Below are 23140 nucleotides of genomic sequence, written 5' to 3'. Positions count from 1 at the left end.
CATTTTACCTTCTGGCTTTTCCTTTTTGTAATTAAATGCAGAATTAATGACTGTAGTATGCATGACGAGAAGCCCATTTTGGGACAGATCTGACCCTCAGGTGATTGAGGCCTTCCATTTAAAAAAGAAATGCAATGGAAACCACCTTAAACCACTAAAATCCATTTTCTTCTCCCCTTGTCATTAGCATGCACTCTGCAGGGGCGTTGTGTGATTTGGCAGAGTGGTTCTGAGCGAGGGCGCTAGCATTTATGTCGATGTACAATCCTTTTGTACATCTCCCCCAGTTCTGTTATTCGTAGGCCCTTCAAGGGCCCATGCTGGCCCTATCCCCTTTTCCCCAGATAGTCGCCAGATCTGCCATCTCTGAAGCCACACTCAGTCACTGTTCTCTGCTCTCCAACTTTCCAGGGCCCTTTTTCATTTTCAGGTAGCAGCGAGTAGCTTGGTTTTCTCCTCCACCTGGACTGGATAACCAGTAGTGCAGCGCTGCCTCCCTCCTGATTAGGGCTAAGCCCAAATAGTTCCATCTGCAAGCAATTTCCAACAGACTTCACAGAAGGTGAACTGGGCTCTGCCCCTTCTCAGCCAGCCGCCCCTTGTGCTGCAAGGGCATGGAGATTTCAGTCAGACAAGGGCATTGGGACCCCTAACCCCCAGCAAGCTGCGACTTGACCACAGGAAAGAGAACCAAACTAGGAGAGTCCACGGTAGAAGTCCTGGGGTAATTCAGGACCATAAGTCCACAGCAGGGCACCTGGTCCTGGCATTGATTGTAAATGCTCAAGAGAAAGCAGCAGGGTTCACAATCAGTTCTCCCTTCCTTCCAGCTTGATTAAGGAAACTCTGGCAGTTGGGCCCATCCTCCATCCTGGGAGGAGCCTATAGGGAAGGATTCCAAGAGAGCAATTTCCAGAGGGCTCAAGGCCCTGCATAAGACTAGCCACAAAGGACCCTCATGGCATAGTCAGGCACCCATGCTTGCAAAATATGCAAAAAAATCCCAACAGGAACAAACACCAATAAGGGTGTGTCTCAACTACACCCCTCTGCCAACTGAGGGATGGAGATTAGGCACTTTGAAAATGCAAATGAGCCTGGGATTTAAATATCCCAGGCTTCATTTGCATACTCACGTTCGGGCCCTTTCGAAAGTGAAAGCAAAGTCTAGTAGTGGCTCTGCCGACAGCGGGGAGCTTGATTTGCATCCCTCTGCCAACAGAGGGATGCAGTCTAGCCGTAACCTAAGAGAAAACCCCAGTGAAAGAAGTGTCATCAGACTCTGATTCTGAGAAGAATGTAAAGAAAAAGGTAACTTTGTTTTACTCTTTCCCTCCCCCGCACATGAGCAGTTTGAAACCATGCACAAAAAGGCTGTACCTACTATGGAGAGCCAACTTTTAAGCAGGTCTTGAGGACAAGACTTCAAGTAAATACTACCCTGCTAAATCCTCTCCCAAAGCAGCCATTCTCCTGCATGCATCCTTTGAGGAAGTAATCAGGGAGGAGCAGGAAACTCCTGAAAAAAAGGCAGAACACATGAAGAGGCATACACTAAGATTCTATATGATCCAAGAACCAAAAAATGCCATCACTGATATGCCAAAAGGGAATGCTACAATAACATCTTTAGGGTGGGATATGGTTAGTCCATCCACAGGAGACTACTTTCCTAAGTATCCTACAGATAGGAAGGTGGAAGTTATCCTCAGAAGGCACTTTGACGCAACCTCAGCCACGCTCAGAGCATCTCTGGCAACCAGTTCTTTTGTTTAAGTCACAGTCTCATGGCTAGAAGTATGTAAAGCCCCTGGGGGCAGAAAACAAACCGAATAAGTTTATACTGAAGAAAATCTCTCTGGCAACAGCATTCGTGGAAGATGCTTCAATGGACAGTATGTGGTTTTCTGTCATGGACAGGGCATCTAGTTCAGTGACTTGAGAACACATATATAGCTTTATCCCTGGAAATGAGACACTTCAGGCAGGACACGTGCACCTTGAAATTCTCATTTCTCCTCTTCAGAGACAAATTGGATATGGTAATGGCTAAAAACTATGGACAACACCAAACAGTTCCTCTACTCTAAAAAGACTAGCGGTTTCTAGTTTTTTCTAGAGCACTATCAAAAAGAGATGCTTTTTCTATCCAATGTCCTCAGAGATCTGACCATCAGAAGGCAGATTCCAGGAGATTCAGAATCTAATATTCACATTGGTCAGATAGAGGAGCCCAACCTCTGCTCAGGAATTTCAGCTCTTCAGCCTCCTGGCCGGGTGTACATGGGCATGATCGCGTATCAGGTGTTTTCAGACGTTTCTTCAGAGAGCATGAGACCACTCCCTGGCAGGGGTGGCCCTAAACTAGCTGCCAGCAACTGGCGCCCTAGGCAAACCATGCAATCGGCACCCCCACCTCCAAACTCCTAAATGATATTGCGCCACCATTTGGCACCCCATTTAACTTGGCGCCCTAGGCAACCACCTAGTTTGCCTATATGGATGGGCCGCCCCTGCTCCCTGGAGTACATGCAACTTCAAGTGCATGCCATGAAACAGGTCTTCCAACTCCCTGAGATTGGGAACAGCCTAGGAAGATGTTTGTAGGGGTCTTTCCAATGTGCTTGCTAGACAATCGAATTCTCACCGCCACCCGGGTGGCATAACAAACACATCTGCAACCCAAAATGGCACATGGAACCTTGGGGAAAGGAACCACAGCATCAACCTGTTGAGGGTGATCAAACTAGCACTTCTCAGATTCCAGAGCCACATGGAAGGAAGTCCCAATCTTCAAAAGTGACACATACACTTTGCTCTCTTCTAGGAGAACTTCAACACGAGGCCTACTTATCATCTGGACTAAAATTAAGCCTCAGGTCAAGTGCAGAAAACCCCCCAAAGGATTATGGGATTACATTAATTCTGTATTTCCTTCAACAAGCAGTAGATAAGGGATGCTGGCTAAGCACCTTTGTGCCCCCAGGTGTCAGTCCGTAGTAGTGCAATGTTTGCAGAATCTTCACACTGCCTGGTTAAGAACCTCAGCGCACTAAACTGGCCAGACAAGCAGTCAGACTCATCTTCCCTAAATGGGCTTCAAAAGCCCTAACCGCTCATTCGCCATCAAATCCTGTTTTCCTGTGTTGTTGAGGCAAACAAGGCAGCTGCTGTTCCTGCCCAGAAGGAATCCAAACTCCATATAATCTGTTGCCACTGTGTGGGCCAAAAGAGCATGTGCTTCGGCTGCAGAGCTGTGCAAAGCAGCAGCGGCTAACACTTTATCAGACCTATAGGAAGGAGCTGACTACAATGGAGCAGTAATAACTTTGCTATTTGAGCAGTCCGGTACAAGGGAGGGATTTCCCTCCCTTTCTCTGCTTTCTTACCTCCCTCTACTCCAGTTCACTGCTTCCCTGGTATAGCATGACTTTGCGAGACAATGAGCTGCAGAATGAAAAATTTCTTTCTTGATAATCCCCTTTTAACTAGCTGCTTCAACGACAGTTCCACCCACCCTAGATGGCTTGTCAGCTAAAGGTCAATATTTTATTTGGATAAGTCACCATAGTTACTTGGTTGGCATTGGAATTAGTGTTAGTATTTTCTACTACTTTTTACACAGCTTTGAAATGAATCCTGCGGCGACAAACTACAGAGGAGAGAGTGTGGCTGGCACAGGCTGTGCTCCAGTTTTGATATGGGTCTGAGTCTGGATACAGGAAGGAAAAATACTGGTTGAAACGCTGAAATTTGGGACTCTCTGGTCCAGCAATATCCATGGTCTGGTAGAACCCCAGATATTGCTGGACCAGAAAGCCTGCGGGAGCGAAGCCCCCACTGGCAGCAGCAGGTCCAGTGGCCAGAAGCCCAGCTTGGTCTGGCATGGCAGGGAGCGCAGCCCCAGCCGATAGCGGATCCCAGAGGCAAGGCCTAGGAGCAGAGTCCAGTGGCCAGACTCTGACGGCCCAGAGCAGGGCTGACAGCCGGGAGGGAAACCTCGACTTCCCCAGAACTGGTAAACTCCCTGGTTCAGGACCGCTCAGACTCCCAAGACCCGGGAGGTCCAACCAGTAGTCCATGGAGAGTGGAACTGTGGGAGATGCTGCTAGCAGACAGGAAGTCATCTGGTAAGAACTTTCAAAAGGAACTCAGATATAAAAGCTTTTAAAGGCACAGATTTATATAGAGCCTCCTCCAATAGTTGTTCAGAGAGAAGCATATGAAGTACAGAAATGCTAGATAAAAGAATTTTAACTGGTCTCTTGTAAGGTTGCCAGTTGACACAGGCTTGCGCATCACAAAGTTCTGAGCCTCACAGCTGTTCTTTGTAACAATGGTAACATGCTAACCAATTATCTGGCTCAATAACAGCTTGCAGAGAAGGGGATGTCATCTTTGCAGGCTTTAGTCTGTTTCTGTTTACCAGGAATTGGATGGACTGGAACAAGCAAGTCCTTTCACGTAGGCCAGCAAACAGTAGTGACTCTTCACTGTGCCTGAATCAAACTGATGACATAAGAATTTATGGATTTTCATACCGAATCAGTTCAGTGATCCAGATAATATGTTCCTGTCTCAGACACTAGCAGCCTATGCTTCAGTGGAAGATGAAAGAAACCGCACAGTGGGCAATTGTACAGTAACATGCCCATAAAAAAAAGTTTCATCCTCGTTCCAGTGAGTTACTAGTTTTTTATACTTCATTAGTGCCTGGGAGCCACAAACAACCACCGGGTCTCCATTGCACTTCTCAGTCTCAGACTTGTGTACGGCTCCCAACTGATTGTTCCTGTGGGTCAACAGCTCCCAACCTAAAACAGGTTCCACACCTCTGCATTAAATCATGTCCACATCATCAGCTGTTGTACTACCTGGGTGTAACAAAAACCCATTGAGAAATCTCTTTCCTTTCAGATATTTTCCATGGATAGAAACATCAACTTGACTTACTTTTTCACATGCAGGTGTCAGCTAGCTCTATGCCGCACACTGGGAGGTGGACTGTATAACTGATGGTGTTAAAAAGGGAGAACTCCCAGCATACAGAAATGGATTTGTCAGAGTGAACCCTCTGCTGGTTTGACTGGATCCGAGTTTATCACATTTCTTACATACCCAACACTTACTGTTGCTATCGAATCATTTAGTTTAAGAGCCTCCTCTAATCAGAACAATATTTCTTGCGTAGATCTAAGGACTGTATTATCTGAAATGTATTTGACTCGCCCCATTTACATTTCATTGTATCCATTTCACTGAAGTCACCTGAGTTCAAACGGTTGAAGTTTTATTTATGAATAGATGTACAGTAGCTAGATCAAGTCCAAATAAAGATTGTAACCTGTACTGCTCAAGTTATTTTTATGCCTGTGGTGTCAGACATTTCATTGCTTCCCTCCTGCTGCAGACTAAGCTCAAAGGAGTCGTATCTGACATGCTCAAAAGGCTAGGAGGAGCAGACAGTATCAAGCTACTGCATTTGATTTATAAAGGTCATACAGATGTAGACAAGATTTACTGTCTCACAAATCATCACCCTCAACAAAACACATCTGCTAACATTTGAACAAAGTGGCTTTTTACAAGACATTTCACTGGGAAAAAAAAATCAGTTTTTCCTGGTCGCAGATATTTAAGGTTAAAAAAAAAAAAAGTACTAGATTTTTTTTTTTTTTTGCTAATTAAATTTCCGTATCAAGGCAACAGACTCTACTGGATTTAATTTGTTTAAATAAAAATATAACCTCCTGGGGAGTTTCACTCAGACTGTACCACAATAATCAATATGGACATAAGGACTTTGAAACGCCATCCCAAAGACAATTAATGATGCAGAAAATATATGTTAATCACAGCCATCTGCCAGAAACAGCATGCAAGCTTTTAAAATGTGTATTTAACAGTTATTAAGGGAGCTCAATCATGAAAAAGTAAAGAATACACCTTACACCAATGACTCCATTAGTAAGTAATAAAGCAAGTTGTCCTAAGACCATACATGTCCATCAGATGTTGAAGTTCACTGGGCAAAATATTTTTCTAAAAAGATACATGTTAGTTTATCCACACATTGATGTTGGAATTATTAATCACTAATTTATCTCCATGACCAAGTGCCTCATCACCTACCTGACACTATAAAAGCACCTTCTTCGTCCATAACTGCTGAAAGTCCCTGGTACACGATGAAAAGTTGGTCCCTGACTAATAATGGAAAGTCACTGGACAAGGGCAAATGGCAGCTATCAACTGCACCTTCATATTGATGACAGTCTGCTCTGAAAACAAGAATTTTTAAAATGTGTGTTTTGAAAAACTGCAACTGTTTACCTACATTTTGACTAAGACCAAGTCTACAGTGGTGGAGGTAAATTGATGCAAGATATGCAACTCCCACTACATGAACTGCTGGAGTTGAGTATCTGTGGCAGCCCCACAGTGGGAGGTTGACTTACCAATTGTGACACTGCTGAAGGGGGTGCCCACAGCGTTCGATTTACTAGACCAATCTTTACTAGACCCGCTAAATCGAGCCCTTGAGGATCGATCACCAGAGTGTTGATCCTCCAGCAAGTGGAGACGCGGGGCTTAAATCAAGATGGAAGAAGGTGCATTTGACATCCTAACGTGCCCTACAGCATAGGTCTTACTAGCAGTAAGGCCTCACCAGTATTACTCATCAGTATGAAGTTCAAAATAACACCCATAAGAACTTAATTAGCTAAATCTTGTCCTAGGTCAGCAGCTTTAACTTGTATGGGTTTATTAACATTTGTCTATAACACTACAGATCCATGATGCTTTACTGAGAGAAAACACATAGAGGAGCATATGGTCTCCTAGAAAAGAATCTAATTTAGATTAAAGTTGTAAAACATATCTCTCACTGCATCATGGTATTTTCAACTATGGTATTTCCAATTGAATCCAAACAATGCTCTCACCAAAATTATCACCACCATATTATATTTAAATGGCCTCAACATTTGAATTTACCATTTTGCAAGTACAACCATTTACATGTGTGAAGACAAATGTATGCCACAAAAGATATTCGACAGACAATTGCTGGACTAAGGGAACAATCTAAAGCAGTGTGTGTTGTGCAAAAAAAAAAAAAAAAAACACAAAAAAGGTAGGGCGAAAAAAGGCTCGGGGGGGGGGAGTTATTGAGGTTAAAAAAAGGGTCAGGGGAAAGGTTTGTTTTGCTCAATGAAAGTCGCCTGCCTTTTTAAGGGTGGCCATTTTTAATTCTGTTGTTCTCTGTGGCACACCTCCAACTGCCTCACAGAACACAGTTTAAGAAACACTGATCTAAACTAAGCTCAGTATGAACACTGGTCTCTAGCAACCTGGAATGTCAGTAGCAGATATTCAATACAGAATAAACTTTTCCTGTTTGCTCGTAATACAGTTGGAAAAGGCCATTAATACCTGCATGATGTGCAACTTGTACAAGACATTATCGTAATTGTAACTTGTTATAACTCACCTTGATCCTCTGTTCAGGCAGAATTTGCCCTCTTCGGTGTGTTTCAGGAATTCCATTTCTTGTCATTTCATGATGAACCTGGGAATAAACCTTCCCTGCCACCCACAGCTAGACTTAGCTAGAATCACATATGCCATGGTTTCCAAGCTTTTTGTCATTACAACTCCATTTTACTGAATTATTTCCTCCCGGGACCCCAGGCAGCATGGAGGTTACCATTTGGAAGAACAAAATGGCATCCTCCACATAGTGTACCCTTACATGCACCATACTTGTGAGAATACACCCAATGGAGGATGCCATGTGTAGAGTAAAATGGCATGCTCTGCACAGCATGATCTCACACAACCCATAAGTAGAGGTTGCAATGCATTGAGGATACCCACTGGTCTACAAAATGGCATAATTTGCACAGTGTGATCATGTACACGTGGTTCGTGTGAGGACGGGCTATGCAGAGCAAAATGGAATCCTCCACGCACCAGAGATCACCATGACACCATCCGCTGGATTGTGATCCCAAATCCATTTGGGATCACAATCCAGTTTGGGAATCACTGGTGTATGCACTACTGACAAAGCCAGATACCAGTGCTGCCAAGATGGACAGAAGCACTTTTTCCACTCTAATGGAAAGCAGTTCCATTTATCTGGAAGTAATAATGGCCAGGGCAAAAATGGGAGGAGGACACTTAACAACAGCAGGCACTTTTGAAATTCTTCTCTCCTATATGTTTTAATAAGTGAACGCTTCAAAATTACTGGGATTATTTACACTAAGGATCAGTTCTGAAATTAATGCAGAGTTTTTTTTATTAGATCATAAATTTTAAGGGATTTTGCATTGGGCTGTATTAAACAAATCCGTACATAATTTTTACAGTAAAATTGATATGGAAATTGTCACAAGAACAACAATAAAAACCATCAAGAATTTAGCACAGCTGTGAACTTCACTCATTTCCATTTTAGTGTTAAAACTTGCTGTTCTCTGTGGCTGTCTGTGAAGCATTGCTCTCTTCAGAACTAGGGTATCCAACTGCCCTCTATCACCATTGTTATGGTGAATCATTAAGTTTCCACCAGGTTCTTCTCATTCTGCACAATCAGCTAAGTGACTTTTGAAAACTAAAAAGTCATTGAAATAATCAGACTAAAGTTCCAACAGCTGTGCTAAATTGCTATTTCAAGAGTAACAGAACTTATAGTTTGAAAACAGGTAAAACGAACAGTCTAATGTCCTCACTACAGCTAAATAATTTAACTATCCATTTCTCCCACAATTTGTATCGAAGTATATGTGGGAATACCTGGAGTTTGAATTTGCGATATGAACGGGTAACTGGTTAACCAGTTACCCAGGAGCAGTCTGCCACGGGCAGAGGGCTGCTCCAGCCCGGGCAGCCAGCCCCACTCCCAGCATGGGGGCCAGGAGCTGGCGGCAGCCCCAATGTGGAGTCCAGGAGCCAGTGACCAGCCCCATGCAGGGCTGGGAGAGGACACTCTGGGGGCTGAAGGCCACTTCAGCTGGGCTGAAGCAGTCCCCTGTCCAGCATCCCACTTAGTCAGTTAACTGGTTAAATGTTAAACCGATTAATCAGGATTTTACTTACACCAACCATTCTTTTGTTTAATACCATCTACTGGTAAAATGAAAATGTAATTGTAAATGTACATTTTGCGATGAAAAGTCCAAGTCATCACAAACAGGTTTCAGAGGCTACCTCTAGACTGAAGCACTGAAAGAAAAGACAACATTCACTAGGTAATACTTCACACAATTTTATTTATAAAATTGTAATTATCTAACAAATTGCATATAAAATGATTTACTTCAAGTAAATACAGAATACTGCACAACTATTAAAACTATTGTCCATCATAAATGTATTAAAACATTGCTAAAAATGCACCTATTAAAAAACACAAATAGCATGATCAAGACCACTTTCAATAGCTTAAAAGGAATTACTAAGAAGTTGTGTTAACTTCCAAAATATAGTCCAGTTACATCCTTTGAATTCACCACATTCTAATGCTAAAGATGACAAATATAAGCAATACATGTGCACCTGAACTATGCATTTCTTCCAGACTAATGGATGACCAATTGGAAAACAGACAACTAAAGCTCAAGTCAAACTCTACCAGCATGCAGTTCTGTTATAGCAATACTTTCAGTCAGTAAGTGTAATTGGCTTTTACAATCAATTTTGCGACTCACAGGTTTTTAAAAAAAAGTAACACAACGAGTACATTCAGATAAAAAGAAATATTACACAAAGGTAAATACAATGAATAACCTTCATTGTATTCGATGATGATTTGAGGAGAGAGGTTCTCCTTCAACTGGATTGGTGTTACATACCAGAGACAGGACTGAGTCACACAGTTTGGGGCCAGATCCCAGTCTCCCCAAAGCTTGGGATAATCAAATCGTGGTCTGCCTCTGCTGTACATACATATGGAAAGTGTATGGATACGCACAGATGGAGTTTGTTGCTGACATACAGCAAAACCAAAAAATGAATAATGCTTTCTTGTTGCTCACCGGGATTGGTGTATATATTACAAGTCACAATGGCTATTTTTATACTGCATATCATTAGAGATTTGAAATGTTTTCTTTCTAAATATTGAAGGTTGGCAGCTAATGGATCTTACAGAGGAAATAAAACTAACCAACAGTGGTGGTCTGGTTAGCTTACTTCAGCATACTGGGTTAATGAGACTCAAATTAACAAATGCAATAACTTTAGTGGACAAAAAGGAGGGCATGAGGATTGGGAACCTGCACTGTGCTTTACACACTAGGATCAGTTCTCCTTTCAGTGCAATGTAAATTGTGTCATTAGTATTAATCTGAAAAGTATAAGCACAGCAAGGAGGGAGAATGGATCCCAATGTTTGCATTCAGAGGTTCTCTTATTTTCTCTGGTAACTGGAACCAATTCTATCCGGGACATTCCTGAAGAAGCCAAGATGGAGATTCATTTTCAGGACCACATCAAGTCAAGACCTAGCATCAAATTTAGTCCAGGCATAAGAGGTGTGAGTTCAGCCAAGGCCTAGATTTTACAGTCGATTCCTTTTCCGATCCTAAGTAGGCAGCACAGGGAAAAGGTTCCAGAACGAACCAAAGCAAAACTGAGAAGCTGGTCCACCTTCATGTAACATAGGTCAGCTGTGGTTCTACATGGCAGACGCTAGATGGCAGGCAATTAAAGCATTCCTGACTCAAGCCAATGGATATGTAAAGCTCTTAAGTGACCAGCCTGCTGAATTTTGATCAGCAAACTCTCACATAGTATATCTTTCGTGAGTATAAATACGTATTTATGACGAATAGCAGTCATGTGCAAGAATCATTTCATTTGCATGCTACTATTTACATTTCAAATAGTATTTACACATCAGAACCTACCAAACCAGGTTTGGTCTCCTGATTCATTACAATTAGCATCTCTCTGAAAAGAAAGGAGGAAGAGGAGAAGGAGGCAGCTTAGACAACAAAGAACAAGTAAGCAACAGTCTCCACCCCTTCAAACTCCAATAAGCAACAGTCAATATTATGGGTCTCAAACCAACAGGAGAGCGAGGGTGTGCATCTGAGTAGGACCTCTGAGCATTCTCGTGGGGAACTCTGAAATGGCTTTAGAACTCTGGACACAGCTGAAGTTTCACACCAGTTGTCAGCTAATGCCATAGCCATACACACATTGCCTAGCAAGTGCAAACAGTTCACACCCTAAGAGGCTGTCTGAATGCTGTCCGGCAATGTATTCTGGAGCAGCTACTGCACTTTGTGGCTGCTTAAAAATGGCCTTCGGACTTGCACATACCTGAGGCATGCTAGAAATTGCCCAGAAATAGAATACCTACTGTATCTTATTGCTTTACCCAGACCCTGCTGGAAGTAACCTGTTTGGCCAGCATTCATGGGTTGTTTGTGGCTCATATGAAGTTTTAATGGCACTTTCAAGCAGAAATATTGTTTGAATTTGGTCGGTTCTGTGTAAAACAGATCAAGTGCCAAAGCCTCGCATGATCTTCCAAACTGCTCTCCTAAACAGCAAGTGGAAGTGGACTCTCAGGCTATGTCTCCATATCAAGCTGGAAAGGACAGGGGAGGCGGGAGAGGAAGAGATTCCATGATCACCTACACATGTGTGCACTAGCTATCATCCAGCTAGCCTAAATATAACTACCAGTGTAGTGGCGGTAGCCATTACCTGTACTACCACAGTTACGCTGCTACGTATAGTTGTGCTAACTGGATGTTTGCTAGCACAAGTTTGTGTTCACAAGCAGGCAAATCACACCTCAAGCTTGCAGGGTAGAAGCAGCCACTTTTACCTATTCTATGCATACAAATGTGTGTTTTAAATTGCAATATAGGCAGCTAATTTTGAACATCCAATGTGGTTTCTCCACAAATGACTTCAAAAATGGGAAAGGAAAAGTAAATTGCAAAAAAAACAAAGGAAAAACAAAAATCATCTTGAACAGCAAAATTCATATTTGCAAAAATGAGGGGTTGTACAAAAAATAAAGGTTATTCTTTAGTGTTTTTTAAGACAGCAGTCACTCTGTACATTTTCTGCATATGCACCTGGAAGTAACGAGAACAAAGATTCCCCATATTGAAGAGCAATTCCTTTCCTATCAACACAATTCTCTGCCACTGGCATTTCCCAGAATTGTGACTTAGCAATAGGAGAAGGAAACTAAGGGTATGTCTACACTACCCCCCTAGTTCGAACTAGGGGGGGTAATGTAGTCATACGGAGTTGCAAATGAAGCCCGGGATTTGAATTTCCCGGGCTTCATTTGCATAAAGCCGGCCGGCGCCATTTTTAAATGCCGGCTAGTTCGGACTGTGTGCCGCGCGGCTACACGCGGCACGAACTAGCTAGTTCGGAATAGGCTTCCTATCCGAACTAGCTGTACGCCTTGTTCCTAATCCGAACTAGCTAGTTCGTGCCGCGTGTAGCCGCGCGGCACGCAGTCCGAACTAGCCGGCATTTAAAAATGGCGCCGGCCAGCTTTATGCAAATGAAGCCCGGGAAATTCAAATCCCGGGCTTCATTTGCAACTCCGTATGACTACATTACCCCCCCTAGTTCAAACTAGGGGGGGTAGTGTAGACATACCCTAAGAGAATAGGCATGAGAAAACAAAAATTACAGTACTATTGTAGAAATTCAAGTAGAGGAATGGAAGCTGTCTTCAGAAGGCTAGCGGCAGAAGCATTAAAGATCACGGCAAGCAGGAATGTTTCTGTAGTGTGGAATTTTTAAATAGTAGCCCTGGTTCACAACCAATGCTAGGGGCAAGGGGAGCAGGGTATTTCCTGAATGCTGCATTCCTGTTCTCCCCACTCCACACCATTCTACACAACACAGAACAGTAGCATCTTTAGCTCCAATGAACTTACCATGTCCTGTTGAAGAGAAATGAACAATAACTCCCCTAGAACAGTGGCTAAGAAAAACATAACACTGTGATGAAAGTGAATCACCTTTATTAGGGATAGTGCATTTTAAACGCTTTCAGTGTTTAAAAAAATCCTGTGAAGTTGCTGTTGATCTTTAACAGCACACGCCAAAGGCGTGGGTGTTGCCTGCTACAGGTCAGGCGGAGCTCACTGGAGGCTGAGGAAACACCAAATAAAAGAGTGCCACTGCACTGGTCAGCTCTTCCAAGCCACTGAATATTGGTGTGTCTTGCCAGCCTTTGGGGGCAGAAACACAGGTTGTCTCCACACAACCAGAAACAGAACCAGAGCACAGAAAGAAAGCGTGTGAGATTGTTTATACACTCATACGCTGTATCTCTCAGAAGTGAGATTAATATACTGATTTGAAAGAAAACGTGTTTACTATTTCTTCTCTTATCTTATTCACCTTAGGGGACACTTGAGGCCAGTCCTGAATGGTGATAAAACACCTCCTGATGGATACTAAGCACCTTCAACAACTTCTTGAAGGAAGCAAGAGCAGAAGGCAGTTAGCCCCTGCAGGATTGGGCCCACAGACATTAAGCAGGGCCATCAGGCAAGCTAAAAGTATATGAACTGCACTAACTACCCTAATTATTGTCGGGTGCCTGATCACATGAAATAAAAGCTCATCACATACACCTAGATGGAGTTTTGACTTATCTTGCCTCCCAGTACTGGTGCTGTAGTCCAAATTCTACTGCTTTGTCCTTTTCCAAAGGACCAAACGTGTCTCTGTTGGTCCCAATACACTTTTCTTGCTTGAAAATAATATTTTATTCTATTGGCTCAAGAAAGTGTTTTGTTGTATTCAGACAGAGAAAAGCAGGATGGGAAACACACACAGACAAGCAAATGAAAAACTGATGACTTCAGGCAAGCATTTACTATAGCAAAGCTGTTCTTCTTTCCCCCTTTCAAGACAAGAGGATAGGAAGTTCCCATAAACAAGTGCATCTACCAATAAATATGTGAATTTGGATTACAAGCCTATTGAAACATATGCAGGGATTTAGAATCAGAATCTCTCAGATTCTAACTCCATAGCTCATGCAGGCAAAAACATTTTTAAAAAGAAAAAGGCAATCTAAGCTTCAGCTAGGAATGGATCAAGGATACATCTTAAAAGAAATTGTGTATAATTATAACAAAGCACTAATATTAGTGACAGGCCCAAATACATCAGGTTATGCCAAACTCCAAAGAATCAATGGATATAGTGAGGGTATTTGGATACTTTTTTTACTTTTTTTTTAATTAACATATATTTCATTGTCTTTTAAACATTATACACCTGAGTTCCCCAAACCTTAAGTGTTCCATTCTTGCTTGGAGAAAGATGCTGGCAAATTTAAATAATTATCCCCTTGATCTTGCTGATTCCAACCACAAATTATTACAGACAGAAAGTCTGGAAGTGCTTGCATAAAAGTTTTTCCTTGTTTTTAAAACAATTTCTTGAAATATACAATTGATGAGTGGAAAGTTGTTTAATGTTTGATGAGATCAGTTTCAGAAAGACCTGCAGCTATGTTTAACCGTGGAAAATATGAAGATGATTCCTCTAGAGTGTACTGAAGAAAGAAACATTCTCAGGAACATTTGGCAGCTATCAAAGAGCTTGTGACATGGAGAACAGACAGCATATCCACAAACCACAATGCAACTCTGTCCCATTGACATATACCAATTAAAAAAGAGAGTCCACCTATTACTCAGAATCAAGGATACAGCAGAGATTCATGGCTCAACAGCTTTCAAACTGATGATTTTTAAAAAATTGTCAGTGAGCAGCAGATTTTAAACAGCCCACCCCTTAGCCAACAAGGGTTCACTGCAAATACCAGCAGCGTATACTTGAGCCTGCTTGGGAAAGAAGGCTTCCCTGTCACCCATGTCCATACAGCTTGGTGTCGGAGTGACACACTGGAGGGATTGGAGGTTTTCAGTTGTCCAGTGTCTTGTGGCGGTTATTTCAGCAGTTTTACCAGCTGGCTCTGACAGCCTCAATGTCACTAACCAAGTTCTGGGCTAAGCATATCCCGAATATCTGGAAAAAGATTACAGTTCATTTACGTGGTGCACTTGACAGTCCTTTGTGTACAGTCATTTTCCCTGGGTGGCATGGGACTTTGATACAGCAACAGGAGAAAAAAACCCACGAAATGCAACTGTAAAAACATTACGTAAGTTGGCAGAGGGGGGCTTAGGAGCAAGAGTAAAAACTAAAACTCTTAAATTCGTTTTTTGCCTGAAACTGACCACATTCTAAATCAACAGTGTGCCTTTAATCTGAAGTCAGAGGTTCTACTAGAATTTCTTCCCATGAGCAATTTAAAAGATGATTCTTTTGGCAGCCTGTCTCGGAAAGGTAAAAAATAAGACCACCCTACAGTCTTTGAACTACTTTCCACCCCCTCCGCCCTTGTTTCCACTAGGGTTGCCAGTTTTGACTGGACATGCTCCTGGAGGTCTCATCACATGACAATCTTTAATTCAAAATTCATCTAATTCCTGCAGATTCCAGGACAATCCTGGAGGGTTGGCTACCCTATGTTCACTCCCAATATGACGAAGTGTATGTCTGTTGAGTGCCATTGGACAAACATTCTTCTATGGATAAACCCTTTTATTGATAAATATCCTTGAGCACAAATGAAGCCTCAGCCATTAACTCACTAAGTAGCTCTTAATGAAAACCACTAATTCAAGGTTCTGCTCGTTTCCTCTGTAACTTCTTAGGAGGAATGTGTGCTTTACCTGCAACAACGCAATCCCGATGAAGATCCCGGCAACTATAGTAAGATTGTCCTGCAGCCATTTCTCAAACTGGGGGACACAACCTTTAGTGTAGATAACAATCTGCTGATCAACCTCCTGGAAAAGAACAAGAGGAATGAAAACACAGATAATTAGCTCAATCTTTACCTTCAATGCTACAACCTGCTTCCCCAAAGTTACTTAGATCCTTACAAAATTGGGTATGATTAAAAGAAACCCACTTAAAAACCCCACTTACTGGTTTTTGCCTGGCATCGTAGCCACACTGAGTGTTAATGACATCTTCCTAAGGGAGAAAACAAGAAAGGCAGTGAGAAGTGCCTCCAATCACAGGGGGGGTCCCACATTTTCTCCCTTCAGACTGTGATAAACCCCCATGTCCCAGAGGCAGACGTCTATGGAGATGAAAGAGGAGGAACTGGGGAATGATCCTTCTACTTACATAAAATAACTTTCTGCAGGAAATGTTCATACTTGTTCCCGAAAAATATACCAATACAACATGGCATATACATACAATATACATACAATATGGCACGTTTACTTCAGAGACCTGCCTGGGTCACATGAAGAGGAGATGGAGTGAAGTCACTTTGCAGGGTAAGGGGCTGTGTGAAAATATCGGTCACCTGCTACAATCTGATCCATTCCAAAAGAAACAAGTTTGCTCTACAAAAGTATTTTAGAAGCCCAAGAGACAGTTTGTGCTTCTCCTTCAAAGGCCAGGGGGAGTCACTTGTTATTCTTCAACTGTTCTGTACCCACTTTAAAGCTCTGGAGTACACAGAAGTATAAACTATTCTCAAAGGTCTTTGTCAGCGAGTCATACCCAGTGGTAGTTTTCTGAAGTTGTCTTCACTCCATGTACACAGATCTTCTGGTGCAATGAGAAACAGTCCTATGGAGCGAAGCCTTCCCCATCCCACTCAACCCTCTCTCTGCATACCTTTGGCCCCTTAGCAGGTTAATTTGAAGGAGCGAAGTCACATGAATAAGTATGCATACGCCACAGCAGCCATGCTGGGACCCCACCATGGCTAGGGTCATCTCAGGAACGCAGCCACCAAAACCCAATCCCACTGCCATTACTGGGAACGAGAAGGAACATTTGGTAGTGAAACCCTCAGAAGGCCCAATGGCAGCCTCCCCCGCTTGCCGTAGGTGTAACCCCCTCAGCATCAATTACATTTCCCACTCGTGCCCAATCCACAGAGGATGGGGGTTTGTTCCAGCTACACAGCCTGGCTCTGCAACTCCAGCTACACAGATTCATGCTCTTTACTCTAAAAACCTCCAAATTCAGTGCTCAGAGAAGACAGCACACAGACACAGAGCTAGTGAAATACCGGTACTCCCCCTCGCCCTACAACAATGATGGGCGGAAAGGTGTTCGTCTAAGCTAACCTAGAAACCCAGCTAAAACCAGTTTGAGAGGAGGAAAAAAAAAATCTCACCCAGGCCCCCCAGCCAATAGACAAACCCTCTTGGTACTGTCTAGTTTGCTATAAGTGTTCCAGGGTGGACCACTCTATAAACCATCTGTTTCCTCAGATTCAGTTAGATCCCTGGGGCTGAGCTTTCCCCACCCAAGGTGCAAGAGACTTTCACCCTGCAGGGAGGGGAACTGCCCTCCCTACCTGGTAACAGCAGTATCACAGTGTATTTTCAACACAGGAGAAAGCAGCCAGGAAATTGACGCAGGGGAATTGTAAACTCTATCCAGGAATGAATCACTGCAACCCTGATGAATGGATCTGCCTCCACCTAAACTTGGGTTTCATTCACTTTTGCAGATGACTTGTAACTCCACAACTTTAAGAAATAGCCCCCAGGCTTCCTTTACCCTCCAGGCAGTTGCTTTGAGAGACTGGAGACACCAAGCAGTTTTCAAGCAAAACAATAAAAGGCAAAACTTGGGAAACTGAAACTGCCCGATGGCAGCCTCCCCCGCTTGCCGTAGGTGTAACCCCCCTCAGCATCAATTACATTTCCCACTCATGCCCAATCCACAGAGGACACTTCCGTCCCAATCCACAAGAAATGACACTTCCCTCCTATTTGCAAGCAGAAAAAGCCCCTGCCATTGTATTGTAACCAAATACAATGTAATCAGTTATAGTGTTAAACACCAGGATTTTTTAACCTAGGCTCCCAGAGTTTGCCAGCATGGTGGGCTCCCGACGGCTGTGGACACCCAGGGGCTACCAGCAGCCATGGACACTTAGGGGCTGCTGGGAGTTTAACTGGTAACTAGAACCAATAAGCATTAGCTTATTGATTAGCTGGTTAGACTCTTAGGGCTCATCTAGGCCACGCAGACGATTCGAAAGATTAATATCTTCTTCCAATCTCACTTTCGAAAGTGAAAGTAATCAAGACAGTGTTTTTTTCTACAACCTCCCCTTTTTCAAAAAGTCTTGTAAAACTCATTTTTTGAGGAAAAGCGGCTTTTCGAAAAAGTAGGAGCTGGCTAAAAAAACATGTCTTGATTGCTTTCACTTTCGAAACTCTGCTTTCAAAAGTGAGACTGGAAGAAAATATGCAAATTCCCATGGAATTTACATATCCTCTTTCAAATCTTCCGTGTAGTCTAGATGAGCCCTTACAGCCTAGCATGCAGACTGATTTCTGAAGTTATGGGCAGCTGGCTAGACAGGAAAAAAAACAAGAGAGAGAGAGAGAGAGAGAGAGAGAGAGCCAGCCCACCACATAGTGGTTTATGTTTGGAAACCTCTCCCACAGGAGGGACAGTGGTGTTAATAAATCTTGGCATACAGCTACAACTACAAGACATCTAGCTTTGATGCATGATGACCCTGAATTCTTATGGACATAATCCATGGAATGGAGATACAGGCTAAATCTCTCTAAACCGGGATTCTCTGGTCCAGCAACATTCATGGTCTGGCAAGAGTAAGGAAGTTCCAGGACCAGAGAGTCCCAGTGGAGGTCTGGTGGCTGGGACCTGGCGGGGCTGCCTCACAGGGCAGGGAGCACAGCAGTGGGGCTGCCCAGCAGCACGGCCGGGAGCCTGGAGGCAGGGCTAGCCGCCTGGCAGGGCTGGGAGCCCAGCACACAGAGGGGCTGGTGGAAGGGTGAGAGCCAGCCGGGAGGCCAACAGCCGGACCATAGCAGAAGGGGGCAATGATGGGGGATGGGAGAGGGACAGAAATTATCTCCTCTGATTCGGCAAAATCATTAATCTGGGACTAGTCAGGTCCCAAGGATGCCAGACCAGTGAGGTCCAACCTGTATCAGATATTACACTGATCAATCATGCTACTTTTTTACAGTGAAATGGGGCTCATTTATTTTTAATTCTACAATAATTGTACATCTTCTCCAGATGCCAAATATACTACACACACACAAACACATGCAGACGTTGAGATAATTTTAGCATGGATTATGTGATAGGGGTATTACCGGTTCTCTTTCCTAAGGAGTACATTTTGAAAACTGGCTCATTACAAACAGTTTGTGCACATGTAGAGAGAGGTGTCCAGTGGTGCAAAACTATAATGCATTAGCCTAATCTATTTTCTACTTCGCTTTTATATGTTCAGAAAATAAGATGACTATTTGGATGGTGGTTTCAGATTATTGTGAATGCCTGTTGACATCACAGAGCAACTAAGCAGTCACCTCTCAGGAGAGGAGGAGAATAACAAATGATGTTGCAAAGTGAAGTCTGAGATGCATTAGCAAGAGCAGGAAGCTTCTGAGGGCCCTACAGGCCTTTGCCATTCAATCAATGCTACAGTACTCAGAAACTTGGGGAAGTAAAATTCACTCAACATGGAAAGAAAGCCATTACTGACAACCGAGCTGGTTGGGTGGGTTTTAATCAGCAAAAAGATTACATAATGTGTAACATTAGCCCCAACTAATCTGCAAGTGCAGTAATGTGTCTCTATACCAAATCCTGCAGTCAGTAAACTGTATCCCAACACTGTATGTACCCTGTGTCATCAATCATACCCCACAGGTAACAATGCACTCTGAGCTCATTTGCACATTGTAAGTAAAGGGATAACATGGAATTGTACTCATCATAAAATGCTATGAAACTTCATTATACGAGCCTCTCCCTAAAAAGAGATTGTGTTTACTTCAGCACCACCTCAGCTGACTACAATGATGAAGCTACCCACCACTCAGCACAGAGACTCTCTTTCCTCATAAATTTGTTGTTCCTTCCCACTGACTGACTTTGTTTAATTAAAAATTAATCAACGTCAGGCACTGGGAAGGAACAACAAATCTATGAGGAAAGAGAGAGAAGAAATAATTTCCAATCCTGTCAAACACATGTAAGTTCTTTGAGGCATTGACTGTAACGTATTCAACCCTGGGGCCCAATCTGGTTATGGCCTGTAGGCACTGCCACAATGCAAAAGTTAAAGTAAATAATCACAAGCAATATGCACATCTGTTAAAAAGGATTTGTTCTTGTTGCAAGATGGTGGTAAACAGTGGATGCAGCCTCGCACCAAACTGAAAACAATCCCCACATAACTATGGCCAGGCTTTGGCCATTCGCTGTGGTAGAATTAACACATGCACCCAGCCAAAACAGTGATTTCCTCATTCAAACGAAGAGCTGCAAGTACAAAGCCTATGGTGGAGATTGAAGAAGTTCTCTCTCAAGACTGGAGATCAAACTGCTGTTCAAGGCTTAATAAGCAGCTCAGCCTTGCACAGTGAAGTAGAGGAAAAAAGCAAGAGGTAAAACAGACCTCTCTGTCTCTCACACACACAGCCTAACAGAAGACACCCTTTCACGTGGCATTGATTTACGACAAGAGCAGCAGACCCACACTACCCGCTTAGTATCGCACTCACGGCAGGATCTTTAGTACAGCATGAAAATGGCACGCCGCAGCGCTCTCGGCTCGCGTTGGAATCTGTGCAATTGAAGTAAATATTGAGGTTCCAGTCGTCGGCGCCAAAGGCTCCGCAGCACTGCCACTAGAGCAAACACACGAGAATGAGAAAGGCTGGGCTCTGCACATGAGTATCAGCCCCAACAACAACACATGCTGGGAGATTAGTGGGAATCTGGCAACAAAGAAAACTCAAAATTCACTGCCAGTCCCATCCTTGAATGTGGTTCTAAAATTACTGTAAAAGTAATTCCCTTTGCAATGTATTGTGTACAGGCAGAACCCACCCATCAAGTGCCAAAGTAAAAATGTCTCAAGCAACTGAATCACCAGTCCAATGTTCCAGTGAGCCAAACAAGCCCCTGCTGTATTGGAAGCCAACAGAGTGGCGTTGGTTTACAGCGGTTGAAGATCTGTCCCGGTGTGTTAGCCTATACTAATTTTAAATTAAATTTATCATGTATAAAAGGCGCTTGACTGAAAGAGCCAATCAAATTCCTTTTTTCACATATATATATGGCACAGTGTGTACAACAGCAGTACAAGCTTCTTCCATAGTGCCTTCAGCCGTTTCTTTCTCTAAGGCTGAGAGGGCAGTTTGGTGTCCATGCTCAGTCTATCACTGGGGTATCTGCTCAGATTGCTTGCTAACAAGGAATGCAGTTATAATGGCAGTTTTTATTACATGGAAACCCATTCACTAGAAATTGCACTAAGACTCTTTTCATTTCACACAGGCCAAAGATTTGTGACTGCTACCAAGCTAGGGCAGATCCATCACAATGTGTAAGGATCTGCACACCCCATGACTTACTCACTCTCTCGGGGGAGGGGAGGAGAGGACACTAAATTACTGGGTGGACATGCCTTGGATGGCATTCAGCTAACAATGATGTGCTGACACACACAGGACCAAATTTCAAGGTGATGTGTAAAGCACATAAGGGAAAGGGTCAGGAGAGAGGAGCATAGAAAGAAAGAGATAAAGAGCAGAAGAATGAGATGGTCAACATTAGGGATGTAAATACCCATTAAAAATGTTAACCGGTTAAATGATATAATTTTAATCATTTAAGCAGCTAACCGAAGGTTGATGCAGAGCAGCTGGGGTCCTGAAACAGGGGCAGCTCTGGGCCGGGGCCTCTGTGGCTGGGCTGGCAGAAGGCCACTCTGGCCCCGCTGTGCTGTGGAAGGGCAGGGCGGGGGGGAGAGGGGGAGGAAAGGCTCTGGCCCCAGTGCACCATGCTGCAGGTAAACAGGGGAACTCCAGTGGGGCTGACCAGGCTCCAGCCCTGATCAGCCCCACTGCTGCTGGGCTCCTACCAGAGGACCCACCGCGGGAACAGGGGGAGGGGAGGGCTGCTCCCACTGGGCCAGCCCTCTGATTAACCAGTTACCACAGTAAGCACGCTGGTAAGGCTAATGCTTACCGGTAACCAGTTAACCTTTTACATCCCTCATCAACCTAGGCCATTCCCTGCTTGATTTACATCTTCGTATTCATTGGACTGGTAATTCAGTTACTTGATGTGTAACTGCCACACACTTCTATTTCCTGGCATGTTGTTAAGTGAGTGCATGTAGGTTAAAGGGAACTTAGCTTGTACCACCTCAGATACCCCAGTCTACATTTTACCAGCTCTATCTAAGGCAGATAGGTAGGAGCCATGTACTGGTTTCTCATGAGGAGAACTTTAATAGTGGCCCAATTCCAAGTACACTAATTACATTCAACAGACTTTAGATCCTCCCCGTAGTTTCACTTGGATAAGTAATTCTTCTCCTACCCTGAAGTGTGATCTAGAATACTAGCCTTGCTAACTGGATGGCAAGTCTCATCACAGAACTATTTTCAAATCAGTTTCAATAAAAAGCATCGTACCAGTGTTGTAACCAGAGATGGGCTACATCTGCTCAGTGAATAGTAAATTCTTCAAAAAACAAAAAAATTATTTTGGGGGGCACCAAAATATCTGCAAAATTTGGATATAATTCAGTTAATATTTTCTGCCCCAGCCCAAAAAAACCCAGTAATTCCAAAAATAGACATTTGGAATGTTTTGTTTCAATTAAAACACTTTTTCAAAAACAAAAACAAATATGAAAAATGTAAGTTTTCATTAAAAAAAAACTAACTACATTTTATTTGGGATTTTTCATTTCAGCCAATGAACTGAAAAACCAGTTATTCCCTGAGCTCTAGTTGCAACTCTTAGGCCAGATCTACACTGGGGGATAAGCTCAAATCAAGATACCAACTCCAATTACATTAATTGCATAGATGGAGTCGACATATCTTGATTCAAATTTTGGTGCTGTCCTCATAGCGGGAGGTCACGTGAAAAATGTTCCCATTGACTTCTCTTATTCCTCGCAAGAAGTAGCAGTACCTTACTAGACCCGCTAAATCCGCGGGTAAGTATAGAGATGGCTTTATAGTAATAAAACCACTTAAATTTCCAAGAACAAAAGTCTTCA

At 43.2% G+C, this 23140-nt stretch overlaps 1 protein-coding gene across 4 annotated transcripts in view; it reads right to left on the bottom strand.

Moving 5' to 3' along the window:
* Positions 1-13002: 13002 nt before the first annotated feature.
* Positions 13003-23140, bottom strand: part of TSPAN5 (tetraspanin 5) — a 127798-nt gene continuing 117660 nt past the window's right edge. For all 4 annotated transcript variants that reach the window (XM_089778066.1, XM_025188235.3, XM_075929643.2 and 1 more), the window contains 4 exons: positions 20622-20747; positions 16015-16062; positions 15756-15872; positions 13003-15045 (listed from right to left, as the gene is read on the bottom strand). In XM_089778066.1, the coding sequence (XP_089634192.1) occupies positions 14980-15045; positions 15756-15872; positions 16015-16062; positions 20622-20747 (357 nt within the window). In that variant the 3' untranslated portion in view covers positions 13003-14979. The remainder of the gene's footprint in view (positions 15046-15755; positions 15873-16014; positions 16063-20621; positions 20748-23140) is intronic.

This window comes from Pelodiscus sinensis, chromosome 4 (assembly GCF_052426305.1).
Source record: "Pelodiscus sinensis isolate ZL-2025 chromosome 4, ASM5242630v1, whole genome shotgun sequence".
NCBI lineage: Eukaryota > Metazoa > Chordata > Testudines > Trionychidae > Pelodiscus > Pelodiscus sinensis.
The sequence above is the reverse complement of the archived record's forward strand: the minus strand, read 5'-3'. Positions and strand labels throughout refer to the sequence as shown.